At 38.8% G+C, this 25156-nt stretch overlaps 7 protein-coding genes across 14 annotated transcripts; 6 read left to right on the top strand and 1 right to left on the bottom strand.

Moving 5' to 3' along the window:
• Positions 1 to 4224: 4224 nt before the first annotated feature.
• Positions 4225 to 6843, top strand: LOC104713601 (chaperone protein dnaJ 10). 6 transcript variants are annotated; one of them, XM_010430765.2, is made up of 10 exons: positions 4225 to 4430; positions 4726 to 4823; positions 4918 to 4977; positions 5126 to 5208; positions 5294 to 5459; positions 5557 to 5686; positions 5795 to 5953; positions 6068 to 6246; positions 6361 to 6459; positions 6608 to 6843. In XM_010430765.2, the coding sequence occupies exons 2-10, from the start codon at positions 4737 to 4739 to the stop codon at positions 6698 to 6700; spliced, it is 1056 nt and encodes a 351-aa protein (XP_010429067.1). In that variant the 5' UTR covers positions 4225 to 4430; positions 4726 to 4736; the 3' UTR covers positions 6701 to 6843. The 6 variants fall into 6 exon arrangements, with proteins under 6 accessions (XP_010429067.1, XP_087321502.1, XP_010429069.1 ...); XM_087465376.1 differs by having other exon boundaries at positions 4267 to 4430; positions 6361 to 6441; XM_010430767.2 differs by having other exon boundaries at positions 4325 to 4472; positions 6361 to 6441.
• A 637-nt stretch (positions 6844 to 7480) lies between these two features.
• On the top strand, positions 7481 to 10516 carry LOC104713600 (uncharacterized). Of its 3 annotated transcripts, none has more exons than XM_019229525.2 (5): positions 7540 to 7832; positions 8397 to 8794; positions 9073 to 9119; positions 9207 to 10137; positions 10246 to 10516. In XM_019229525.2, exons 2-4 carry the CDS (start codon positions 8500 to 8502, stop codon positions 10131 to 10133), a joined length of 1269 nt encoding a protein of 422 aa, XP_019085070.2. In that variant the 5' UTR covers positions 7540 to 7832; positions 8397 to 8499; the 3' UTR covers positions 10134 to 10137; positions 10246 to 10516. The 3 variants fall into 3 exon arrangements, with proteins under 3 accessions (XP_010429062.2, XP_019085070.2, XP_087321501.1); XM_087465375.1 differs by having other exon boundaries at positions 7817 to 8258; XM_010430760.3 differs by having other exon boundaries at positions 7481 to 7832; positions 9207 to 10516.
• A 669-nt stretch (positions 10517 to 11185) lies between these two features.
• Positions 11186 to 12273, top strand: LOC104713598 (putative dehydrin LEA). Its single transcript, XM_087464292.1, has 2 exons — positions 11186 to 11668; positions 11888 to 12273. Exons 1-2 carry the CDS (start codon positions 11282 to 11284, stop codon positions 12095 to 12097), a joined length of 597 nt encoding a protein of 198 aa, XP_087320418.1. The 5' UTR covers positions 11186 to 11281; the 3' UTR covers positions 12098 to 12273.
• A 689-nt stretch (positions 12274 to 12962) lies between these two features.
• LOC104713597 (putative receptor-like protein kinase At2g21480) lies at positions 12963 to 15943 on the top strand. Its single transcript, XM_010430757.3, has one exon. It carries the CDS (start codon positions 13069 to 13071, stop codon positions 15682 to 15684), a length of 2616 nt encoding a protein of 871 aa, XP_010429059.1. The 5' UTR covers positions 12963 to 13068; the 3' UTR covers positions 15685 to 15943.
• A 2-nt stretch (positions 15944 to 15945) lies between these two features.
• LOC104713596 (SUMO-activating enzyme subunit 2) lies at positions 15946 to 20022 on the bottom strand. The gene is made up of 11 exons (XM_010430756.3): positions 19739 to 20022; positions 19547 to 19636; positions 18906 to 18989; positions 18616 to 18834; positions 18362 to 18463; positions 17768 to 18226; positions 17447 to 17676; positions 17259 to 17352; positions 16994 to 17176; positions 16811 to 16908; positions 15946 to 16584 (listed from the first exon to the last, which is right to left on the bottom strand). The coding sequence occupies exons 1-11, from the start codon at positions 19769 to 19771 to the stop codon at positions 16299 to 16301; spliced, it is 1878 nt and encodes a 625-aa protein (XP_010429058.2). The 5' UTR covers positions 19772 to 20022; the 3' UTR covers positions 15946 to 16298.
• A 475-nt stretch (positions 20023 to 20497) lies between these two features.
• LOC104713595 (protein CHROMATIN REMODELING 35-like) lies at positions 20498 to 24995 on the top strand. Its single transcript, XM_010430755.3, has 5 exons — positions 20498 to 20777; positions 21124 to 21404; positions 21528 to 21836; positions 21979 to 22131; positions 22223 to 24995. Exons 1-5 carry the CDS (start codon positions 20732 to 20734, stop codon positions 24002 to 24004), a joined length of 2571 nt encoding a protein of 856 aa, XP_010429057.2. The 5' UTR covers positions 20498 to 20731; the 3' UTR covers positions 24005 to 24995.
• On the top strand, positions 24343 to 24995 carry LOC147939247 (uncharacterized protein At4g04775-like). Its single transcript, XM_087465378.1, has 2 exons — positions 24343 to 24516; positions 24595 to 24995. The coding sequence occupies exons 1-2, from the start codon at positions 24343 to 24345 to the stop codon at positions 24856 to 24858; spliced, it is 438 nt and encodes a 145-aa protein (XP_087321504.1). The 3' UTR covers positions 24859 to 24995.
• Positions 24996 to 25156: the final 161 nt, after the last annotated feature.

Below are 25156 nucleotides of genomic sequence, written 5' to 3'. Positions count from 1 at the left end.
CATTAATGGCCACAGGTAAAAAAAGTTTAACGGTAAAAAGGACCAACTGAGAATTCCTCCAACAAAACGACAAGTACTAATTAATTGCTTTTCTTTTATGTTGGAAAAATTAAAGAGAGACGACAAAAGAGAAGGTGGAGAATGAAATATTCTTTACACTATGACCCCACTTAATTTGGATCATTATATAAAAATTAGATTTTTCTTCTTTCAACATTGGTGCAAATATTATTTTGGAAAAGTTTGTAGTCCACTTCGACTAGAATATCAATATGTTAAATATGGATTGATACAAACAATGTGTGTTGGTAATGCAATATAATTAGTAAGTTTAAGTTATAAACTTTTCTTATTTTTATTCGAAGAGGTTTCATCTTTAGAGTGTAAAGCTAAAATAAATTAGAATGCAATAACATATTGTTGGAAGATATTATTAATATGAAAGATATACATTTGTTTACTGGTATGATTTTAATATTTTTCATACAGCTTCTTTTGATACGAGGCATGGATTGTTTAGCTTTGACAATTAGAATAAGTTGGGAATGAAATGTGAAACTTTCACAAAGTAAAGGGGGGCAAAAGTAAATTTTCCATCACTGCCCGTACCGTAGGACCTACACAACACGTGGCGAGTAGCGAAGGATTGATTATAGATTATTTTCTTCAAATAAATACGGAGCAATTAAAGGAAGGGTCAACGGTCGTTAGGCCTTCCCAATTCTAGTTGTTATATTTTCGTATACTTTGATTAATGTATATACATATTTCTTTCTAGAAACTAGAAAGCATCATCATCAACATAGAACTGAATTTTAACACAAAAATAAATTAATACTAATAATAATAAAAATAGAGAAGGTTCATTAATTGAATCTAACAGCAAGAAATATTGACTTTCGGATTAGACTTCGTCGATCCAACAATGATCAGTTGAGTAATGATTGGTTAGTACGTTCTGGTTGAATTTTTTACTCAATCATTGCTATTATAATTCCAACAACACACCAATGTATTTAATCCAATAAAATTAAGTTACCATACAAAGACACAATGCATCTAAAGTTTGGGTAAAACATATATGTATAGTAATGACTTTTTTTTTTTTGTCATCTGAATTTTTATTAATGAACCCAAAGAAAGATACAAGTTGAAATTACAAGAGCTGGAGAACTACTGAATGTCCCCAGAGTCATTAGCCCAAATGAGGGAAGCTAAGCCCCAAAAGATCGGGGTAACTGATAAAAAGCAATAAGCAAAAACCTATGGAAGTACAAAAGCTTTGGATAGAATGAAAACCTAAGCACTATAATTGTACAAAGGCACAAGAGACTCCTGCAAAGCTTCTCTCGAGAACATTATGAGTCGGAAGCACCAATTAGGCCGGGAAGACCTAACACGACGCCAAAACCGGAAGCACACCGACGGAGAGGAGAGCAAGAAACCAACGCGACCAAAGACACAAATACAACTACCCAAGAAACTCACCAGCCAGAGGATGAGAACAAGAAACCCTAGGGACAAAGAAAAACCTTGAAATCGACTGGAGACAAACCACGCAAGATCAACTGTTCTTACACGCGGACACTCGTCGATCCAGTTTCAGCCACCTACAGACATAAAACTGGTGACGTCCTCGCAAGAGAAGAGCTAGAGAACTATTCTACTGCTTCGACTAAAACCTAACTCCAAAACTTCACAAGGAAACTCAAAGAGAGGCTAGTAGGTGACTCAGCAACAAAATAACATCCAAATGGCTCACACCAAGAAACGAACCCAGGGAAACTCACAACCACAACCCAGCAAGAGGACTCAAAGTAGAGGTAGAACAAAGCTTCGATATCAAAACCAAAAAACCTTAGCCACATCCAACGATTAAAGCCTAACAAACCACAAAGAACCTTAGAGGGAACCATGTCTACGCCATACAAACCCTAGAAAGACCTCTAAACAAAGGATCCAGAGACCCAAACAGCCACTAAACTAAACCACCAAACAATAACTAAAGCCACCATCAAGCAAACATGGGATATACCAAACACGCTTAACTTGGTGAGATTGAGATCGATAACGAGACAGGGAATCAAGACCACCTTCCTGTAAGAAGAAACCCCTCGATTAAACACCACCGAGCATCAAACGGATCAGATCTGGATCTTTAAAAGAGAGGAGAAACTCCACCGAAACCGCAAAAGACGACAATCAAAGGCCAGACGAGGATAGAGGCGATAAGAAAAAGCAATTAAAAGCAAAGGAGGCACAACGCCGGGGATATAAAGCCACCGGACGTTGGCTGAGAAACCTTGGCGGCCGCTGCTTTGTGTTTTTTGAGGAGAGAGGTGGGAGAGAATTAGGTTAGAGGAGAGAGGATAAAAAAAATAAAGTTTTCAAAATCGTAGGTATAGTAATGACTTTACCGTGAAGATAACTTAACACATTCTACAATCAAAGGTTTTTAAAACAAAAAATCGAAAGTTTGTCTTGCTAAATCCTTTTCTTTTTGCTTGCAAAATAGTGGTGTGGTGGGACATGAAGGACTGTCTGATTTTCTTGGGTTATGAAGCTCCGTCCGAGTATAAAAGGGACGTTCAAGAAACTAAGCTACTCCGGTCCTATCTCCATCACTGCTTATGGCGACCAAACACACACCCTTGCTTATATCTTACAAGGGCTCTCTTCAACTGAAGTTGTTGTTGCACATGCTATTTCCGGTTAGTCAAAATGTTTTATTGAGTTATAGGGTTTAAATTTCACTTATTGACTGAAACAAAAAGCGCATGCCCTATTCGGATATGGTGGAATGGCGAAGTCATAATCCTCCTCTGGCGACAATGATGTTCATATCCAATCAGGTGGACGATGTCTTCTCTTTGGATGTGGTCTGACTACAACAAGAGGCGCAATACAACCTCTTTGTGGGTTATTCATTTAGTTCGACACCTACACTAATTCTGGTCTCCGAGTTCATTTCCTCAACGCTGTTCCAGAGCCGGCCAATAGGCCAAGCCAATGAAGCATCAGCTTGCGGCCGTTTATATTATATACAAAATTCGGCCCTATTTTCTCAAATGTTTCTTTGGTCTAGTGGCGTTAGGAGTGATAGTGAAGTCTCACTCTTCACGTGTTCGAACTGCCAGTAGCTCAAAATTCAGCCTATTTTTTTAATTTGATTGTGGCCCGCAAAAATTTAGCGACGGCTCTGCGCTGTTCTTATGCTCCAAAATCTCCAAATCAGTTCAAAACGTATATAAACCTGCAAAGGCTCAAAAAGATTTTTAAAACACCAAAAAGACTCTATAAATAATACTTATATCATGGTTAAAAACACATAAAACTATGATATATCACAATCATCCCACTACGAGCTACATCAGCGGCATGCAAGTTTTCTTAAATTAATTTATAGATTTTCAACTGAGAAAAAGTATATATACATCCGATTTCTCATAAATGACCCAACAATGTAAGAGAAAGCAAGATGAAATTGGTTTTAGTGACTTTGGTTATGTCCAGGGGCGGCGATAAGGGAGTGCAAGGTGTGCATTTGCACTGGGACCACTTCAAATTAGCATAAAAAATAGTGTATTTTAAGGCCCAAATTTTTTTTTAAAAAAATTTTACATGTAATTAAGGTCCATATCTCTAAAATTGAACCAGGGACCCTAACAACTTTTGGGATATTTACACCGGCACTTGTGTCTAATGCTGGCAAAATAACCATATACATCTTGTAGGGAGAAGGTTTTCCAAAGAGAAAACGTTTGAGGAAATCATTCCAGACTGGTTTGCGTCCTTTTCAACGTAGAGCTCAAAAATCTTATTCCTGGAATTGTTTACCCGCACCTGCCTGAAGCTAGGGTCTACCCAATGGCGATATGAATCATATGATCAGCCGGCAGCACCGAGATATTAACAATTTTGCACAATTTTTTTAGTCATCATGAACATTACTAAAGTATCTCAATCCAATTTTTTGGTCCAGTTATTCAGAACGATGGTTTCTACTTTCTCGCACATTTATATCCTAATCCACACACACGAAAAAAAAAAAAGAAACATCTTATTTTTGTATTAACGAGGTGCAATATGATTGACTCACAGCGTAGTGGTTTTGGATCCTGTTCTTTTTTCGAATCTTTAGAGGCCGGGGTTCGATTATCCATGGACTCATTGTTTTTCTTAAAAAAATTTAATCCTCGAACGCGGTTCAGTCGGAGGATCCTCGGACACGTGTGCATTATTTATCGAGAGAGATGTGTATAGTGTGTACACGGTCACACGTTTCGAATATCCAAAAAAAAAGACCTAAACCGTAAACAACTCTGTCCACAAGGATACAGATCGTTGTATTGTATTGTATTGCTTGCTTACTCGTCTCTTCGTCAGATAAAAAGACCAAACCTTTCTCAATTTAGCCAACTAAAATCGAGGTATTATTGTGCCACTCTCTCATTTACATTTCTGCACGATCAGTACGTTTCTGCCTTTTCTTCTCCTCTGTTTTTTTTTTCTTATGTCTCGATTCATATGATCCCTCGCCACTCAAAAAAATTGAATCCCCAATTCTGTTTTTTTTTTTTTGTTCCCTATAAGATCTGGAAATCGGAAATTGTCCCCTTTCGAATGGTCACAGGAAGACTGGGGAAATAAATCTGTAACATTTGATATTGGGATCAAATTTAAAAACTTGGGTCTTGACTTGTGTTTTGTTTCATATTGTTTTAGAGAAAAAAGGTATGGTGAAGGAGAATGAGTACTACGAGATCTTAGACGTCAAAACTGATGCTTCAGATGCTGACATTAAAAAGGCTTACTACTTAAAAGTACTGTCTTTTTCTTTCTATTTTTTGTGTTTGGAAAAACTCTGCTTTTAGTTTGTTTGAATGTGAATTTCAATGTTGTTCTTTTGCTCTTCAGGCGAGGAAAGTTCATCCTGACAAGAACCCTGGAGACCCTCAAGCTGCTAAAAACTTTCAGGTGAATCAAGACATTTTATTTAGGTGTTTTTTTGTCTGATTGGTTACTGTTTGTTTCCAGGGTCTCTTTGTCTGTTTGTATACTGGCTTAACTTCACAAAGTTTTCCCACAAATCTCATGTCTTTTGTTGCTTTCATGAATGAAAAAGGTTTTAGGCGAGGCTTATCAGGTTCTAAGCAATCCGGAGAAGCGAGCAGCTTATGACAAATATGGCAAAGAAGGGGTTCAACAGTATGTTTTGCCCTCTCTGTACTTATATACAAACTTTATCATCTATTTGTGAATGTAGCTTGATAACTTTCTTTTTTTATTTTAGGGATGCAATGGTTGATCCTGCAGCTGTATTTGGTATGCTTTTTGGAAGCGAGATCTTTGAAGAATACATTGGGCAGCTTGCACTTGCTTATTTGGCATCAATTGAAGCTGACTTGGAATCATATGAGCCTGAAATCAGAAAGCAAATGCTTCAAGACAAGATCAAAGTACATTGCTATTTTTACCCTTCTATTCTACATAATTCGTCAATATGTTTAGTTACTTATCTCCATGTATTTTTATTTATGTGGGAATTGTGTGCAGGCTCTACAAAAGGAGAGGGAAGACAAGCTCACCGCTACATTGAAAAACAAACTTGAACCGTTTGTGGAAGGACGAACCGATGAATTTACCGAATGGGCTAACGAAGAGGCAAAGCGGCTTTCTTCTGCCGGTAATAAAAACAAATTCTTTTGCATTTTATTAGCTCTTAAAAAAACAAGAAAGGTAGTGTTAACTTTGTGTAATCTGTATAAATGATTTTGCTTTGACACTGGTTAAGGTTTCGGAGAGGCAATGATGCATACAATTGGTTACATTTACACAAGGAAAGCTGCTAAAGAAATTGGTAAAGACAAGAGATTTATGAAAGTGCCGTTCTTAGCGGAATGGGTGCGTGACAAAGGCCACCATATGAAATCTCAAGTGATGGCTGCTTCTGGTATAAAAAACAAATAGCAGATAAAGCAAAAAAAAAAAAAACCTCTTGGTTTTCTAACTGGACAAAATCGTTACTTACTTACTCCTTGGATGACATTGTGTTTCGGATATGTAGGTGCGGTATCGTTACTTCAGTTGCAGGATGAAGTGAACAGGTTGAATGAACACCAAGGAGAGCACAAAGACGAGCATATTCAGAAAGCCATTGAAGCTAAAATGGATGCTTTGCTTCAATCTCTTTGGCAAATCAATGTTCTCGACATCGAATCCACTCTTTCTCGTGTTTGCCATTCTGTAAGATACTACTACATTATATGTACCATTTTGTAAGATACTACTACATTATATATAGTAATGATACGATTAATTAGTCATGTTATTTTATTTGTGTTTCTCTCTTGGTCACAGGTGCTTAAAGATCCAAGTGTTTCCAAGGATGTTCTTCGAGTTCGTGCCATAGGATTGAAGAAACTTGGAACGATCTTCCAGGTGAGCAAGAAGAAAAGGGTTCGTAACTTAACATAAAGTAGAAAACGATCATTGGGTTTATATATATATATGTTTAAGATTCTGTGTTGCATTGAATCTTGAGAACCTACTCTTATAAGTTATATCTAAGACTGATGCTCTTATGTTTTTTCTTTTTCTTTTAAAGGGTGCTAAGAAGCCGTACACGAGAGGAAGCAGCTTGCGTCGCGAACCCGCCGTGAAACAGGACACCGGAGGTTCTTCAAAGGCGAAGTCTTGAAACTATTAATTGAATATGATGTTCCTCTTAATTTTTTTATTTGGATGAAGTTGCATTTCTCCTTTCTTTTGCCTTCCCCCAGTTTTGTAGAGATTGAACTTTTGCTTGTGTAGGTGAATTAATACATTGCTTTACTCGTTAAATTAGTCCTGTCTCTTCTTTATTATTATTTCCATATTGTTCACAACTCTCATTACTCAGATTCGAACTTAGCTATGACAAGATCTTAGAGGTGTTTGTTAGGTGATCTCATCAATCAAACCCCAACAACTTTTGCAAGATACTACAAAACTCTACATTTATAATTATTTTGTTTGTTGTTGGAACTTGGAACTGAGTGTTGTTTAGGCTTGACCGACAACAAAAGAGAGTATAAAATAAGGCGTGTTTATGTGGACTTTATATTCCCTTTTGATCTTTACGCGTTGGCTGTTGCCCTCACTAAGCTCCAAACGTATACTGTAAGAAAACTTTAGATATCAATATCATACACACTAACTACAGAGGACTTTTATATTTCTATTTTTAGTCCTTCATAAACTATAATGTTTCAATTTGGCAACCCAACCGTCCAACTCTACCGACGTCACTCCGTTAAAGTTGACGCCCTCTTCCGTTTTTTTTCCTGTCTTGTTAAAATGACGTGGCATCGTTTGTCTTACGTCGCTTACTTAAGTTCCGCTAAAACTAACAGTCTCACAACCATAAGTCAAAACCATAAAAGTTTGGTTCTATCAAACCGAAGACCAATCTAACTTGTCCTTTTTCCTAATCCAAATTAAATACAAAATTATACAAATGAAACTATAATGAAATTTTTTCCAATTTCACTAAAAAGCAAATATTTAATCTAAACTAAAAAAGTAAATACTCGATCTTTTAATTTGGTCCGGTTTATACGGGCATAACCGGAATCAGACGGCGTTAATTAAAGACGTCAGAGTAGTAGACTTGGAATCGTCTCTTTCCCCTTCTCAAGAGAGAGAGAGAAGAAGAAGAAGAAAGCAGAACCTAGCAGTGCTTTTAAGTTTGTTTCTCACTCTAAAAAAATTCCCACAGCACACTCTCTCTCTCTCTATGTGAAATTGTGTCTTCGTTTTTATTTATTTTTCCGGCGACTTCCGAAGAGCAGGTTTGGTGTTCGTCACCTTTCGTCTCACACACTGAATTGTTGTTGTTTTTTTTTATTCTTCTCGATTTTTTTTTTTTTTTTTTTTTTTTTTTTTTTTTTTTTTTTTATCTTTTTAGGGTTTTTGTTTCTATTTTAGGGTAATCTCAACTTGTTTTGCAAGTTCCTTGGCCCTAATCACGGATCTGTTTACTTATGTGACTTGTTTGTTAATATTTTGCCCGATTCAATTGCTATTTTTGGTGTCTGAGAAATTTTTCTTAGTGAGTCATATGTAAGTTCACTCACCTTACAAGTTAGTGAGCAACGAATTGCTCGATTTGATTCTATCTTAAACCTTGTATTTTGATTTGATGATCTGATGCTTCTGCTTCTCTTGCTTTATTTATCTTGGCCATGGCCAGTTTTAAGTTACTGTGTGGATGAATGGTAAGCTCTTATCCATGGTGTGTTTTTTTGTGTGATTGGACTGATGTTTTGGGTTTTACTAGATTAGTTTTAGGTTTTTAAGGATTTTATAATCATATTTGATTTTGATTGAGTTCCTGAAATCTTGTTTCTTGGAAGGTTTTAAGGTGGTTTTATGCACCAAAACATCTATCCGGGAGTGTCTTCTGTGCGGTGGTGCTTTGCTTGGTAGTTTTCTTTTCAACTATACGCTTCAGTAGTTATGGGGAATGCTTGTTGTGTTGCTGCTCGAGACAAAATGGTGTTGCCTAATACTACATCAGCAGTTGAGAATTTGCAAAGAAACAATTTGAGGTATTCTCCTAACTGGAGCTTCCGGTGGGATAATAGAGGACGAGTTGCTGGTGAAGAGACCTCTGTCAGTTGGTTATCTGATGGGATTAGTCGTAACGATATGTCTGATGTCAAATCCGAATCTGCTTTCGTATCATCATCATCACAAGGCTCCCCTTTGGACAATTTTCAGGCGCTGTCATGGCAGAAATCTCCTGCTTCTGGTAAAAAAAAGTTTCAACCTTTTAGACATATGCTTGTTGTGTTTGATTTGTCAAAAACTGTTAGACGACTTTAGAGGAAATTGTAGGCACCTTCTTGGAATTTAGGATTACTTTTCTACAGAAACTGTTAATGAGCGAAAAGGACATTTTGATGTGTTTGTTGACCTAAAAAGTTCTCTTGTTTGCTTCTTGGCTTGCTTTGATTGGTCTCCACCCATTTTTATCGTTAAGCTATGACTTTTCCATGTTAAAACGTCGTCACGTTATTGTTGTGGCAGATCAATCTTTTTCAGGAATTGCATCCATTGACACTGTCTCTGAACAGGTAAAAACTAAAACACTTTTTGTTTTACGGCTAGCTATATATCTGCAATGTAACTCTGTTAACATGACCTCTATTTTACTGTTGTAGACCACCCGGAAAACAAATGATTCAACCAACCCTGCTTATTATCCATCTCCTGCAAAACGGTCTCTTTCATTGGCTTCTCAAGCATCATCCTTTTCAACGTCACCATTGTCATCCCAGAGCCACTTGCCAATGCCACCTGCAAGTTCATCGACGTTAAAGCTGTCACCGCGCCCTCATCTATCAAAACAAGTCTCTGATGGTCAAATCCTTGGATTTACCTCACCGAGTAGAAGAAGCTCAGCAACTGAAGAGAGGCTGGGGAATGAATCTCAGTCTGATGGTTGGTCAATGCAAGCCTTTTCCGAAATGATGGCACATTCTCGCAGAGAGTCTTGCTCTTACGATAACGAGTTCTTTGGGCTTCGTCGTGACAAAATAGACCATCAAGGAAACAGAAAGTCCAGTGATCAGCAAAACTGTGGTGCTTGCTTGAGATCCTTGTCTGAAAAATCTTTGTTGAGTAGCCAGAAGATCTTTGCCACTAATGAGCTCTCTGTAGCTGCAATTCTAGCTTGTGGGCACGTCTATCATTCAGAGTGTTTAGAGCAGATGACACCTGAAGTTGACAAATTCGACCCTCATTGTCCCATTTGCACTCTGGGGGAGAAGAAAACATTCAAGTTGTCGGAAAAAGCGTTGAAGGCGGATTTGGATATGAAAGCTAGACAAAACAAGAGACTAAGGAACCGCGTTGTGGACAGCGATGACTTTGTCATGTTTGATCACAACCACAAGGCGGTGGTGGCAGGATACAAAGGAAAATCCCCAAAGCTAGTATCGAGTTCGAGCTTAAGAAACTATTCCCCAAAGCCTTTCCTTGCAAGACACTTCTCTTTCGGGTCCAGAAGTAACAGTGTTAAATCCCCAAAAGAGAATCAATCTCTCAGAAAGAAAGGCTTCTTCTGGACCAAATCTAGCAAACTTTGAAACTGTAAGCATCTCCCTACAAGCATCACCTTATGCACCTGAAGGTTATGGCTCAAACCAACGAGTCACACAAGTAAAAAAAACATTGATTGATTGTTGAATCTTGTTGCAGATTCTAGGTGCTGTTTCTCTTCGTAAGCTAGGGTTATCAACGTTACGGATACTTTATCAAACGGTACACTTGTTTGTGTGCACGTCATAGAATTTATCTCTTCCCCCAAGTCTCAACAAAATCTTTCTTCTCCCTTTCTATCTTTTCTTTTGTTTGGTGCATTCCCAAATTTTTACACATGTAAATATAATAATTATTATAGGATAAGTAAAACATTATTTGACTGTGGGTTAATTGGATCAATGCTATGTATTATACGATTTAAAAGAAACAATGCTATTCGTTAATAGGTAACCGAATACTATACTACTACAGTCTACAGACTACAAGAAATATTTTAGTTGCAAGAAAATTTCTTATAATGTAGACTTTTAGTTTTTTTTTTGTTTCTATACAAAAGTTTTAGTTTCAGTAGTTAGTAAAAAAGAAGATAAAAAAGCACGTCCTGGAATTAAATTTGTAAGTTTGTAACCAAAGCTAATAAAATACAAAAATAAATGCGTATGATTGCATTGAGATCAAGGTTTGTTAGTTTAGTATATGCTTCCACCCATGTATTAATAACATGTAAGCCGGAAATTTGGAATCGCCAATCAGCTAGCTCGTAACGTTTGGTGTTGAATATTCAAACTCCACCGACGACCTTCTTTAGCGGTACCAAGCCCGTGATCAAATCCAATACATATCTGTCCTTATAACATAGAAAACACGTACTGGACGTATGCAGAAGAAGAAGATAACGTTGTTCTATCGAATTTATCAAAAAGAGAAAACGTTATTATGTCGGGTTCGTGACGTATTCGTATCAAAGCGCACACAGGACACGTAGGACTCCTCTTCTAACCGTGCGTGTCAAAACATTTCACATTAAATACGCCACGTCGCATAACCACATGCAGATTAACATTCTATATATAATATATAGACGCACTTATGTTCTACCGCAAACGTATAGTTGTGTTTTCTAAGCAGTAGTACTTGAGAGAATCTTGCAGTACACAATCACTTCAAAAAGGAACTTGTTAATTTGTTGACAATGGCTGATTTGAGGGACGAAAGAGGAAACCCAATCCATCTAACCGACGAACATGGTAACCCGGTCCAGCTCACTGATGAGTTCGGTAACCCCATGCACCTGACCGGCGTTGCTACCTCCGCCCAACAACAACAGTATAAGGATAGTACCACCAGTGACATTGCAGGGCACCCTACTAGCACCGTCACCGGAACACATCCGGTCTCTACGGGAACACATTCGGCAGTTGCTCCAGCAGCCGCTGCCACCGCGATAGGAGTAGCCGCAGGTACCGGAGCAACCACCACAAGACAGCAACACCATGGCTCAACCACCACAGGGCAGCAACACCATGGTTCGCTTGAAGAGCATCTTCGTCGGTCTGGAAGTTCATCTAGCTCTAGCTCGGTGAGATTCTCATTCATATTTGTATTCTCATCGGTTTTTAGTTTTGCTTTCCAAATATGTCATAATTGTTTTTGAAACACAAAAACATAGTACCAAAAGACCAAGTATGTACGTTAAGGGTTTTCAAACATTAGAAAGTGAACAAAAGCCTTTTCTTAAACACGGTTTCTTTTTCATGTATAAATAGTTAACGAGTTTATATACATGATGTTGGAATAGGAGGACGACGGGCAAGGAGGGAGGAGGAAGAAGAGCATAAAGGAGAAAATCAAAGAGAAATTTAGTAGCGGTAAGCACAAGGATGAACAAACACCCGCCACCGCCACGACCACCACCACTACCACGACCACGGAACACCACGAGAAGAAGGGCATTCTTGAGAAGATCAAGGACAAACTTCCCGGCCACCACAACCACAACAACCCATGAACACCTATCCGATGAACTTAATTTTCATCATTTCATGAATAAAAAGGCCCATGGTCACTGGTCAGTCGTATATATATGTGGTCTAGTCGAGTTCAAATCTGTTTGCAGTTTGTGATTGTGACAATCGTTTGATCATGTCTTTGTTTTATTTATATAAAAGTGGATTGTATTTTGCATTTTTGCTAGCATTTTTCTCAATTGACAACGGTCGAATTAATATTCAAGAATTTCCAAAAAAAAAAAAAAAAACCCCATTCTGCCAAAAAAACAGAAATGATATATATGAAGCAAGCATAACATATAACGACCTTATTTTGAAATTAGTGCGACCTACGAGTATTGGACTTCAGCTTTGTTTCAAAGGCTACAATCGAAAGTAAGATAGAACGGTAGAGACATAAAAAGTAAAAGATGTCTGCACTGATCTTAAAACTTTACTGGATTTTGGCTACAGAGAGGAAACAATGAAAGTGTTTTACCTTTTAATGGTTTTACTAGTCTAGGTTTTGTGAACTGAATTTGTGTCATGGAATTTGTCCTAATTTTTTCTGAACTTATTTCATAGGTTATAATTCTGAGTCGATTGAAAGCTACTAGGAAGGTCCCTTCTTTAGCTATTACATGTGCAGTCTCATATACTTGATGATATCTTTGCATGAGTTGCTCGACGATGGCCATGATCAAAAAGAACATCTACAAAAATAAAACATAGTTTGTTTTGTATTGGCTTAATTGTGTCAACATATTCATGAAGCCAATTTAACAGTTAACTAAAAATAAAACATTAACTAATTATAACCAAAACACAAATAAGAAAACTAGCCACACATATAAACAACTACTCATCCTTTCTTTTTTCTCTCGCTCTTTCTTCAACCACAAGCATCCCAACAATCTCGTTTCCTTTCCTCTTTTCATTTTACTCCTCATTCTTCTCTTCTCTCTTCTCTCTCTTCCCCCACGAAGGAGGGATGGAGATAACAAAGAAACCAAATATACCAATGTGTCTTGTCTTAGATTCTTCTTTCAGGCTCCTTATGACTCTTCTGTTCACCGTCCTCCTCTTCTTAACCGGCCTAGCTTCAGCGGCTCCCATCGGTGGTGGCCCAACCGCTGGTTTTAAACCGGCTGATGACATTCTCATTGATTGTGGGAGCAAGTCTTCAACCAAAACTCCTGAAGGTAGAGTCTTCAAGAGTGACTCAGAGACGGTTCAGTACATAGAAGCCAAAGACGACATTCAGGTCTCTGCACCGCCATCAGATAAACTCACTTCTCATATCTACCTAACCGCTAGGATCTTCCGCGAAGAAGCAATTTACAAGTTCCATTTGACCAGACCTGGTTGGCATTGGGTTCGTCTCCATTTTTTTGCCTTTCCCAATGACAAGTTTGATCTCGAGCAAGCAACTTTCTCTGTTTTATCAGAGAAGTACGTCTTGCTTCACAACTTTAAACTTAGTAACAACAATAAGAATGATAGCCAAGCCATTGTTCAGAAGGAGTACCTCGTCAACATGACCGATGCTCAGTTCGCCCTTAGGTTCAAACCTATGAAAGGTTCCGCAGCGTTCATCAACGGTATAGAACTTGTGTCAGCTCCAGACGAACTTATATCTGATGCTGGCACTTCTCTTTTCCCTGTCAAGGGCTTTTCGGGTCTGTCTGGGTACGCGTACCAGTCGGTTTACAGGGTTAATGTTGGTGGTCCTTTGATTACACCACAGAATGACACACTAGGAAGAACCTGGACACCTGACAAAGACTACTTGAAAGATCCTAATCTGGCTCACGATGTCAAAACAACCCCTACAGCGATCAAGTATCCTCCTGAAGTTACACCGCTGATTGCGCCACAGACGGTTTACGCTACAGCCGCAGAGATGGCTGATTCTCAAACCATAGATCCTAACTTCAATGTCACATGGAACTTCCCATCAAACCCATCATTTCACTACTTCGTTCGTCTTCATTTCTGTGACATCATCAGCAAGTCTCTTAATGACCTCTACTTCAACGTTTACATCAATGGCAAGACCGCCATCTCCGGGCTGGATTTGTCCACTCTAGCTGGCGATCTTTCTGCTCCTTACTACAAAGACATTGTGGTGAACTCGACTCTTATGAAATCTGAGCTTCAGGTCCAGATTGGTCCCATGGGAGAAGACACTGGGAGAAAGAACGCAATCTTGAACGGAGTCGAGGTCCTGAAGATGAGCAACTCAGTGAACAGTCTTGATGGAGAATTTGGAGTTGATGGTAAAAGAGCGAGTATGGGGAAGCAAGGGATGGTTGCAACTGCAGGTTTTGTGATGATGTTTGGAGCTTTCGTAGGTCTTGGAGCAATGGTTTACAAGTGGAAGAAGAGACCACAAGATTGGCAGAAGAGAAACAGTTTCTCTTCTTGGTTACTACCAATACACTCTGGTGACAGTACCTTCATGACAAGCAAAACCGGTTCTCACAAATCCAACTTGTACAATTCCACGCTTGGCCTCGGACGCTTGTTCTCTCTCTCGGAGCTTCAAGAAGTCACAAAGAACTTCGATGCATCAGAGATCATCGGTGTTGGTGGATTTGGAAACGTTTACATCGGTACCATCGATGATGGAACTCAAGTCGCCATCAAACGAGGCAATCCACAGTCAGAGCAAGGGATCACAGAGTTCCACACAGAGATTCAAATGCTATCTAAGCTTAGACACAGACACTTAGTCTCCTTGATTGGATACTGTGACGAGAACTCAGAGATGATCCTCGTCTACGAATACATGTCCAATGGTCCTTTCAGAGACCATCTCTATGGAAAAAACCTTTCTCCTTTGACATGGAAACAACGACTAGAGATCTGCATAGGAGCTGCTCGAGGGCTTCACTATTTGCACACAGGAACTGCTCAAGGCATTATCCATCGTGACGTCAAATCCACTAACATTCTGCTTGATGAAGCTTTAGTTGCTAAAGTAGCTGACTTTGGCCTCTCCAAAGACGTTGCCTTCGGACAGAATCATGTCAGTACGGCCGTGAAAGGTAGCTTCGGGTATTTAGACCCGGAATACTTCAGGAGACAACAACTCACAGACAAGTCCGATGTTTATTCATTTGGTGTTGTTCTTCTAGAAGCTCTATGTGCAAGACCAGCCATTAATCCTCAGCTTCCAAGGGAACAGGTCAACTTAGCTGAATGGGCTATGCAATGGAAACAAAAAGGGTTGCTCGAAAAGATCATCGACCCTCATCTCCTTGGAACTGTGAATCCTGAATCTATGAAAAAGTTTGCAGAAGCTGCAGAGAAGTGTTTAGCAGATTACGGTGTTGATAGACCAACAATGGGAGATGTATTGTGGAACTTAGAATATGCTCTTCAGCTTCAAGAAGCTTTTTCTCAGGGAAAAGCTGAGGCTGAGGAGGTTGAGACAGCTAAGCCCATGGCTGCTGCTGCTGCTGCGCCGCCTTCACCTGCTGCCACCACCGCGGCAACAAGTGAACGCCCGGGTTCTCAGACTGAAGAGAAGGATGACTCAACAGTGGACCAACACTCTGGAACGGCCATGTTTACTCAGTTTGCTAGCCTCAACGGAAGATAAACTAAGCATTTCCACCAAACCAAACGGTGTGAAAAGTTAGAAAAAGAAAAACCTTAAGGTAATCAGATTTGTTGAATGGTAATTTTTTTTAATTTTTTTTTGTAATTGAAATGTATTTAACGGTGGTGAATATGCATGTATCTACTCATGCTCCCATGTTATAGGCTGTTGATAACTTAGGTTTCAAAATACAAGTTTTTCAAAGTATTGTAAAACTGTATGCAAATCCCGTCAATTAGCATTCAGATTAACAACAAAAGAGAGAATGAAAAGTAGTTTTGAGATTTCTTCAGAGAAAAAGAAAAAAAGAGAGAAAATTTGGTAAACAGAATTAAGATACAAGGGAGCTCTTACAGTTAGTGAAAACATTACAGAATCTCTGAAAGCAAAGATTGCTTCCTTATAGTGAGTTCCTGGGCTCCTCCTCCAAGGGATCCTGTCCTGTCCTAGTAAATATTTAACAATCTGAGTAGTTTCTTCTTCATCAAAGAATCCCTAAATCATACTTGTAATATTCTTGTGACATTTAGTTCAGGAAGTAGAAAGTTAGATTGAAATCAAAAAGAAACTAAAAGGCAAGGATTTAGGGATCGGATCTTAAGAAAAAGGCCAGCCTATTCAACTCTTATCTTCTTCTTGCTCACTATCATGGGATTTTCAACCTCCATGATATCATCATCGTCACTCTCGACGTTCTCTGTTTCTTTCTTGTGGTTACTGGGCTCGATCTCGGAGAGTCTTCTCTTCTTAGAAGCAGTCTCGGATCCTGAGGAACTCTCTGTGACATCAACGGGCTTCTCATTGTTTGATGTTGATGCGCTCTCGCCATTGGTAGCTGGAACTTGTGTCCATCCAGAGAGTACCATTCCTTCAGGTTCTTTTTCGTCATCAAATTCTTCCCTGTGAAAGAAACATAATAAAGCAGAGAATGCATAAATCATCTGCCACTTCCAGCCATGGAGGTAACAATCTAAAGCTTCCAGGCAATACAAGAATCCTAGGATGATGTCTGATGATAGAGGAAAGCCTTTGTAATTTGAATGCAAAAGTTTAGGGGAAGTCGATGGTAAGATTACCAGAAACCAAACTGTATTTGAAACAGGATTCAGAATGTAAGAAACAAAACCTGTGCTTGACATTTATCTTGCAAGATAGCTCTTGTTGAAGATCCTCGACTGTGAGAATGCTTCCGTTGACAATGGGTGAAGGAAGTTCTGATAAAGGCTGAAAATAAAGCACGAGCATGTAAGAAATTGTGGTGTCTAAACCTGTACTAAAAATGCAGATGGTAGAACAATCAAGACCAAACCTTCTCGAGATTCGCATTGTAGTTTGCAACCATAATATCATCAAGATCATCACCAACTTCATAAAGAAGCGATGCCCCATGCATAATCAATGGTAGGTTCATTCCAAGCTTGGCTGTGACAATTCTATCAACTAGATCCCGTAGTTTCGATTTCCGAGTATTGATCTCAAGTACTAAAGGGGTCTGTTGAATAAAAAATGAACATCCAATGACTGGTAATACAAGAACGACAATGAAAGAAGGTTACACAACAATAATGTTATACCTTGGAACAGACGTAGCAAGCAGGATTAGGCTCATATGGCTCAATTGGCATAAGCAGCATCTTTCTGCTTGGGTGCTCTAAGCAATATGTCATTCTAGAGAGATTGAAAACAAAACTAGTGTTAAAGAAATATCAAGGACGGTAAAATCTTATGAAATGAAGTGAAATACAATTTCAAAGTTACAAACCTGTACTTGTCATCATCCTTTTTGAGCACTTTGATTGCTTCAATAACAATCAAACCAGCAATAATGGCATTTGTCGTAGCAACAGCATGAACAATGTTCCCAGCAATACCTTTCGCTTCAAAAAGGCTGTGCAAGGGAATTTCAAAAGACTCAGCACGGATATTTGCAGCAGCAGTGACAAATTCTACAGCTAACTGATCATCTTTGTCAAAAGTAAGGTGTCCTATTTCCTGTGGCAGCATATAGAAAATACCATGAATTAATAAGTACACCAAAACTTATATACACACAAGAAGAGTTTACAGAAAGGACTACACAGACCTTCTTTCTCTTGGCGAAGAACAACTTCAATGCTTCTATGAATACTAGAGAATTCTGCGTTAGACCCCACAATTCCTGTGGATTCTTCAGACCAAGCGACGGCATGACGGAGATCGTTGAATCACCATCAGTAACAGAACAATTCTGAGTGCTTCCATTTTGTTGAGACCGACTTTCAGGCAAGATATCCTTGCTGTATATAGGCCTTGGTCGTTTACGATTTTTCCATGTCTCTTCATTGGACAAAGCCGCTTCAATGTTAGAACCGAACACATGATCATATATCTTCCTACCATACTGCTCAATATCTTCATCTTCTGAACGTTCAAATACATCTTCTGTTTCTTTGGATGAGCTTGCAGAGTTGTTGGATCGCACATTAAGATCATTATCTTGATTCTTGTCGCCAAACAACTTTGCAAAGAGCAGGTCTTTTGCCCACACGATACAGTGCACAAACTGTAGAATCAATTCACAATTCATTGGCACATCAAAAACACGCACTATGCTTAGGATAAGACTATACCAGCCAAGATAATTTAAAAGTTCCCTAAAGTTCACAAGAATTTGGAACAAAAAAGACACTGTTAATACCTTAGTCGGAGTGCTGGTTATTGTACACACAGGATAGGTCTTTGGAGCAGGTTTGGTTTGGCACTCATAACATTCTGTTTTCCCCTTTATATGAACAGTTACCTGATTTGTACCATAAGCCAGTATTGCAAAGTGAGATAAGCGGGAAATGATAACAGTTACACCGTTCAAGCCTAACATTGTGGCGCATCTAACTCAAGACTTTGCTTAGAGAAATAAAAAAAACTGCAAGAACAAAAGGTACGCAGAATAACCTGTCCTAGGAAGCCCGTTGTCCCGCTTTCTACAAGAGGAACATCAGCTGCAAGACAGAGACGATTCACATGACGCCTAGCGTCCAAGTTGTCCAGTCCATTCAGAACAACATCAAATTGCTTGAAAAAATCGACATCAAACTCGGGATTCTTCACATTTGCATGGTAGGAACTTATGTTAATGTGAGGTCTAAATCTCAAGACTGCATCTCTGGCAACCTGGCGATATGGTGAAAACATATTAACTCTTAGACACTGGGATCCCTTGGACTTAGCTCAAGCAAAATTACCTTAGCCTTGGACTGCCCAACATGAGAACGACGGAATAGAAATTGCCTATTGAGGTTACTGACTTCAATAGTGTCCATGTCAATCTGTAACACAAAAGAACCAGTAACTTAATCACAGATACAAACTAATCTTATAAGTCACTGCTCGATTCAATTCCTAAATCCAGAAGGGCCGCAAGTAAAATCCGATGGTTTCTGATACAAAACATTAATCACGAATCTACAAAATCACAATTAAAAGAGAAGAGTAGTTCATTCAAACCAAACTATACAATGTCTAACCAAAGTCTTTGAATTACACTAAACCTAGTGACAAAGACAGCTAAACAAAGAGTCCTCCTATAGACATCTAAGTCCATCATCAACAAGTCAAACTTAACCCAGACTCAGTGTTCAGTGGAATCCCGAAGTGATCGATTTCATGAACCATGCAAATCAAATCAAAAAGCTGAAAGATGTAGAAACTACTCAAATCATCATCAATAACAGTAAAAAGCCTAAATCCCAAATCAAATCCTGTAACCTGATAAGAGATTTGAAATGCATGAACACTCGTCAGTGACCCCAGAATCTCAAAAGAGAAGAACAAAAAGAAGAAGAAAAGTCAGGAATACTAAAAGTCAAATCGACAAAAAACTTACAATATGAATGTCTTCGAAACCAGAGAGAGCAAGAGTCTTGAGTAACTCGCAGCCAATCCCACCAGCTCCAACCATAAGCACTTTCGCGCCCTAAAAAAACAAAACCCAACACAGGGAAAATTTCAAAAGACTTCAATTTGAAAAACACCCTCCAAAAAAGAAAGAAGCTTTAAGGGTACCTTGAGAGCTTACTTTAATGGCGGATTGTTGTTGCTGCGAAGCCATGGGGGCGAAGAAGTGACAAGACGAAGCAATACGTTAAGCGACGGTTCGGAGAAGTATTGGATTAGAGAAATGAAAGGTGTTTTCTCGGTTTAATAATTTAAAGTCGGAAGGAATTTGAGATTCTAGGGTTTATGTTTGTGGAGGGATTTGGGGAAAATTTTGGAAGAAGAAAGGAGCGAAGAGTAAAGGAAAGAGACGGCTCCTTTGCACAAAAAAAAAAAAAAAAAAAAAAAAAAAAAAAAAAAAAAGAGTCACGTGGGGGCTTTTTTAAATTTAATTTAATTTTTTTGTGCGTTACTGTTAATTAAATAAAAGGACTCTTTGGAATAATTTTAGTTTAGTTGACTTTATTTATATATGTGCCGTAGTATCAATTGGGTTTTTTAATGTTGATGAAATTTTAGGTAATTTAAAGTTCTTTTATGTAGTAGATCAGTAGATGTCCTTACACCTTCTTTGACATAATTAATTACTAGTACATTAAACGTTGATGATGTACACAGAGACTTTATAATTGTAAGAGAGATAGTCACAGAGACTTCATAATTGTAAGAGAGATAGTCACAATGTCACATAACCATAATCCATAAACCCTTTGAAATCTTATAGTAACATTTTGGGATGCCATGGTATTGTTGTAGAGTATAGTGTAGTACACACAATAGTCGAGAGTGGGAAGCAAGTTTAAGACGTATAGATATAGTATAGTGTATATATTGTTTTGTCGTATTGACATTCCCAAAACGTCTGTGTTCTTGTCTCTCTCTTTTGCCACTTTGCCACCATGACTAACTTCTATTATGGGAAACCAAAACAAAAAAAATTAAAAGCTTTTCAATTTTCGCAGAAAGATAAAAAAGTAGATCTATTTCCTCTTCGTTGCTTGAAATCTCTCTGATTCCTCCTGCATAAAAGCTTGCATCTTTGGGATTGTTCTTAGTCGAAGTTTTGATAGCTGACATGGTGGGTTCTGGTCACTTTCCGTTTTGGAAGCCGAGGGAGACGCGTACGTTTATTTTACTTTTACATCTCTTGTTGCTCCTTTTTTTGCTCAAAGTAATGAAAAGTTCAAAGATTCAGAATTTGAGTGTGAAAAAAGTTCAAAGATTTCTAGAGCTGATTCGAATCTGTTGATTGTGGTTTTTGCTTCAAAGATTTGTTTTTTTTTCTTTCTGTTTCCATGAGTTCATTTATGTCTGTAGCTTTCTTGCTGGATGAGACTGTGACCTAAAACTCGTTCCTTTTTTTGGGTTTGTTTGAAGAAATTAAACTCCTTTTTAGTGAAACTGTTTGATTCCTTTTGTTTCTCCTTGTAATTCTTACTGGTGGTTTGGTCGATGATATATGTACAGCTTGGAATTTGAGGTCGCGTACAAAAAGCATCACTCAAGAAGAACTTGCCAAGCGTCCTGACCCATTCTCTCTACCTTTTCTCCTTGATGGGCTTGATGAAGATGGTAAATACGGTTGGCTTTCTGATGATGTAAAGAGATTTTGTAAGCTGAGACAGTACTCTTCGAATGCTTCTATCTCATTGGAAGATGCCGAAGCTAAAGAAGTGAAAAAAACAGCCAAGTCTGTTCAGATTCCTAACATTGATTCCGATGATGAGTTGCCTCAAGAATCAGTTACTGTAAGCTTTAAAAATCGCAGATATTTTATGTTCAATGACATTTGTTGAATGCTTTGTGATGATCTGACTTCATCTTTTGTTGCCAAGTTTAAATCTTTATGATTTCGATTGCATTTTTTTCAGCTTCTACATAAAAGGCAAAAGAAGCTCAAGGGAGTGGTTATTGTGGATGATGATGATGGACGTCAGTTCTCTACTACAGATAAGTTGAAGAAGTGCTCAGATTCTTCAAGCAATGCTCTTCGAAACAGCTCTAATGATGATGTTATGAGTGAGAATAGCTCAGGATCTGACACAAGTGTTCAAGGTTATGACGAGGAGGATTCATCGATGAATTCTATTGCTAGCGACAATCAAAATCCTCTATATGTAGATGCAGAGGAAGAAGAAGAGCTTTGGAGGCAGATGGCTTTTATTCAGGAATCAATTAAGGTTACTTCCTGTACATTTTCATTTAATCAGAGAGCATACTTTCTCTAATCTGCATATATATATTCGAGTTTGGCTCCAGATATCATCTGCTTCTCTTGCATTCTTATTGTTTTCTGCTGACTTTTGCCTTTCTTGGTTATAGGAAACGGTGGAGCCTTCACAAATGAATGATCTCAAACAAGTCGAAGACTGTGACCATTCCTTCATCTGCAAGGACGATATTGGAGAAGTGTGTCGTGTTTGTGGACTCATCAAGAAACCAATTGAGAGCATGATCGAGGTTGTGTTCAACAAGGTTAGTGATCAACTGATGAACTGTGTGTGGTGTGTATTGACTTTGTTAGAGATATTCAGAACTTCAGTGTTTACTTTCTTTCCTGATGTAGCCAAAGAGATCAAGACGAACTTATATGCATGAAAAAGAAAATGGGGAAACAAGCAGGACGTTCTCAATAAGCCGGCAGTCTTCTCAGACAAACATTTTGGGAGAAAAGATGTTCATCCACCCAAGACATGATCAGGCCATGAGACCTCACCAGACTGAAGGCTTCAGATTTTTATGCAACAACCTTGCAGCGGATGAACCAGGTGGATGCATACTAGCTCATGCACCGGGATCAGGCAAGACATTTCTGCTCATCAGCTTTCTACAGAGCTTCATGGCTATGGATCCGCAGGCTAGACCATTGATTGTGCTACCAAAGGGGATCATAGATTCATGGAAGAGAGAATTTACTTCGTGGGCAGTTGAGAACGTCCCCCTTCTTGATTTCTACAGCGTGAAAGCAGAATCACGGAAACAACAACTGAAAGTTTTGGGGCAATGGGTCGAACAGAGAAGCATTCTGTTTCTTGGGTACCAACAGTTTGCAAAGATCATCTGCGATGATAACTTTGAAGCAGCTTCAGAAGATTGTAAGCTGATATTGCTTGAGAAACCAACGTTGCTTATACTTGATGAAGGTCACACATCAAGGAACAAGGAGACAAACATGCTTATTTCGCTTGCTCGTGTCAGGACTCCTCGAAAGGTGGTTCTCACAGGTACTTTGTTCCAAAACAATGTTGAGGAAGTGTTTAACATTCTGAATCTTGTTCGTCCCAAGTTCTTGAAGCGTCCTGGAACTCGGGAGATTGTTTCCCGAATCATGTGCAAGGCAGAGATACCAAGTGGCAAACAGATGAACCAGAGTAGTATTGAGGGAACTTTCTTCGCTGCAGTAGAGTTTACATTACAGAAGAGTACAAGCTCTTCTGCTAAAGCCAGCTTGATAAGGGATCTACGCCAAATGACCCGTAACATCTTGCATTATCACAAAGCAGATTTCAGAGGCTTGCTCCCCGGAATAAGTGAGTTCACTATCATGCTCAACCTGAGCTCAATTCAGAGAGATGAAGTCAAGGGTCTGAGGAACATGGAACTGTTCAAGCAGATCTCTCTTGGTGCTGCTTTGTATATCCACCCAAAGCTCAAATCTTTCTTGGATGAAAACCCGTCAAACGGTGAAAAGAGTTTTGATGATAACAATAACACAATGAGGAAGCTAGACAAGGTGCTGGAGAAGATCAATGTGAGAGACGGTGTGAAGATGAAGTTCTTTCTAAACCTCTTAGCTCTGTGTGAATCAATAGGAGAGAAGCTCTTAGTGTTCAGCCAATACATAGCTCCAATAAAGACTCTTGAGAGACTCATAAGCTCAATGAAAGGTTGGCATTTAGAGAAAGAGATGTTCACAATCACAGGAGATTCGAGCAATGAGCAAAGAGAAAGTTCAATGGAGCGATTTAACAATTCTCCAGAGGCAAAAGTGTTTTTCGGATCGATAAGAGCTTGTGGGGAAGGAATATCACTGGTGGGAGCATCAAGGGTTCTGATACTTGATGTTCATCTGAACCCATCAGTGACTCAGCAAGCCGTGGCTAGAGCTTACAGGCCAGGACAGAAGAGGAAAGTGTATGCATACAGGCTCGTAGCTGCGGATTCACCAGAGGAAGAGAACTACAAAACCAGTACGCGCAAGGAGACTATGTCGAAGATGTGGTTCGAGTGGAATGTTGGATCGGTAAGAGATGATTTTGGGTTTAGAGCGATTGATGTTGATCACTCCGGTGATGCGTTTCTTGAGACGGCCAAGTTAAAGGAAGACATCAAGTGTTTGTACGGATAGACGTACTATTTCCCCCTCGTAACTATCATATCGTACTGGTTCCACATCGATCTTCAACCTCTTACTCTAGCTCCCTCGGACTTTCATTCTCCGTCTATTTCCCCCCGATTTCATACTTAAATTTCTATTTCCCCATCGACCTGGGTTTACACGGTTTTGGAACTAAACCCGATAGAAACCCATATTAAACCGGTATGAAATTAATTTATTACCCGGATAAGATATTCAACCCGATCCGACTTCTTCTTCTTCTATTTTAAATCGAGAACCCCCAAACTTGACACTAAGAACCCTAAAATCAAAATTGAAAACGAAATCTCTCTCTTTCTCTCAAAATCATGAGCAATGTCTCTGGATCTTCAAGCTGTTCGGCAAATGTCCGCGAAAGAGGAAGATTTGTTGGTGTGCCTAAGAGATGTTGGTGTGGAGAAGCAATTGTGGCAAAAAATTCAAAATCTGAACAAAATCCGTGTAGACGATACTTTCGATGTGGGTATGCAGCTGCGAATAAGGTAATAGGAAGTTATTATTTGGCTTATGAATGTTGATAAGGTTTTGTTGGATAACAAAATCAATTGTCTCTGTTCTAGCTTATGAATGACAATCATATTTTCAAGTGGATCGATGAAGCTTTGTTGGATGAGGTAGAGACAATGAAAGGGTTTAAAGATGAGGTTGAGAAGATGCAAATGAAGCTGCAAATGGAGCTTCAGAAGAAGATGGGAATGGAGGTTGAGAAAGAGTTATTTGAGAGAATTGAAGATTTAAAAGCTGAATTCAAATTCAGGATGAATGTGATAATTGTTTTAGTATTTGGTTGTATGATCATCTTTGCTCTAGTGAAGCTAATATGATGATTTTTATGATGAATGTGTTGTTTTAGTATTTGGTTGTATGATCATCTTTGCTCTAGTGAAGCTAATATGATGATTTTTATGGATCATCTTTTGTATTTGGTTGTTAATGTTAATGGATCATTTTTATGAGACAATATGTTTAAAAGAAGAGAACATGTCAAAAGAGTTCAAAAGATCATACATAGACCATTCGAAACCGAGTTCAAAGAGACCATTACATAGACCGAAACCATACATAGACCATCCAATTTCTAAAGGTTCAAAAGGTTCAAAAGAGACAATACATAGATCATCC

Source organism: Camelina sativa, chromosome 9, assembly GCF_030686135.1.
Source record: "Camelina sativa cultivar CO46 ecotype springtype chromosome 9, ASM3068613v1".
In the NCBI taxonomy this organism is placed as follows: Eukaryota; Viridiplantae; Streptophyta; class Magnoliopsida; order Brassicales; family Brassicaceae; genus Camelina; species Camelina sativa.
Note: the sequence above shows the minus strand (reverse complement) of the source record. Positions and strands in the feature narration are given on the sequence as shown.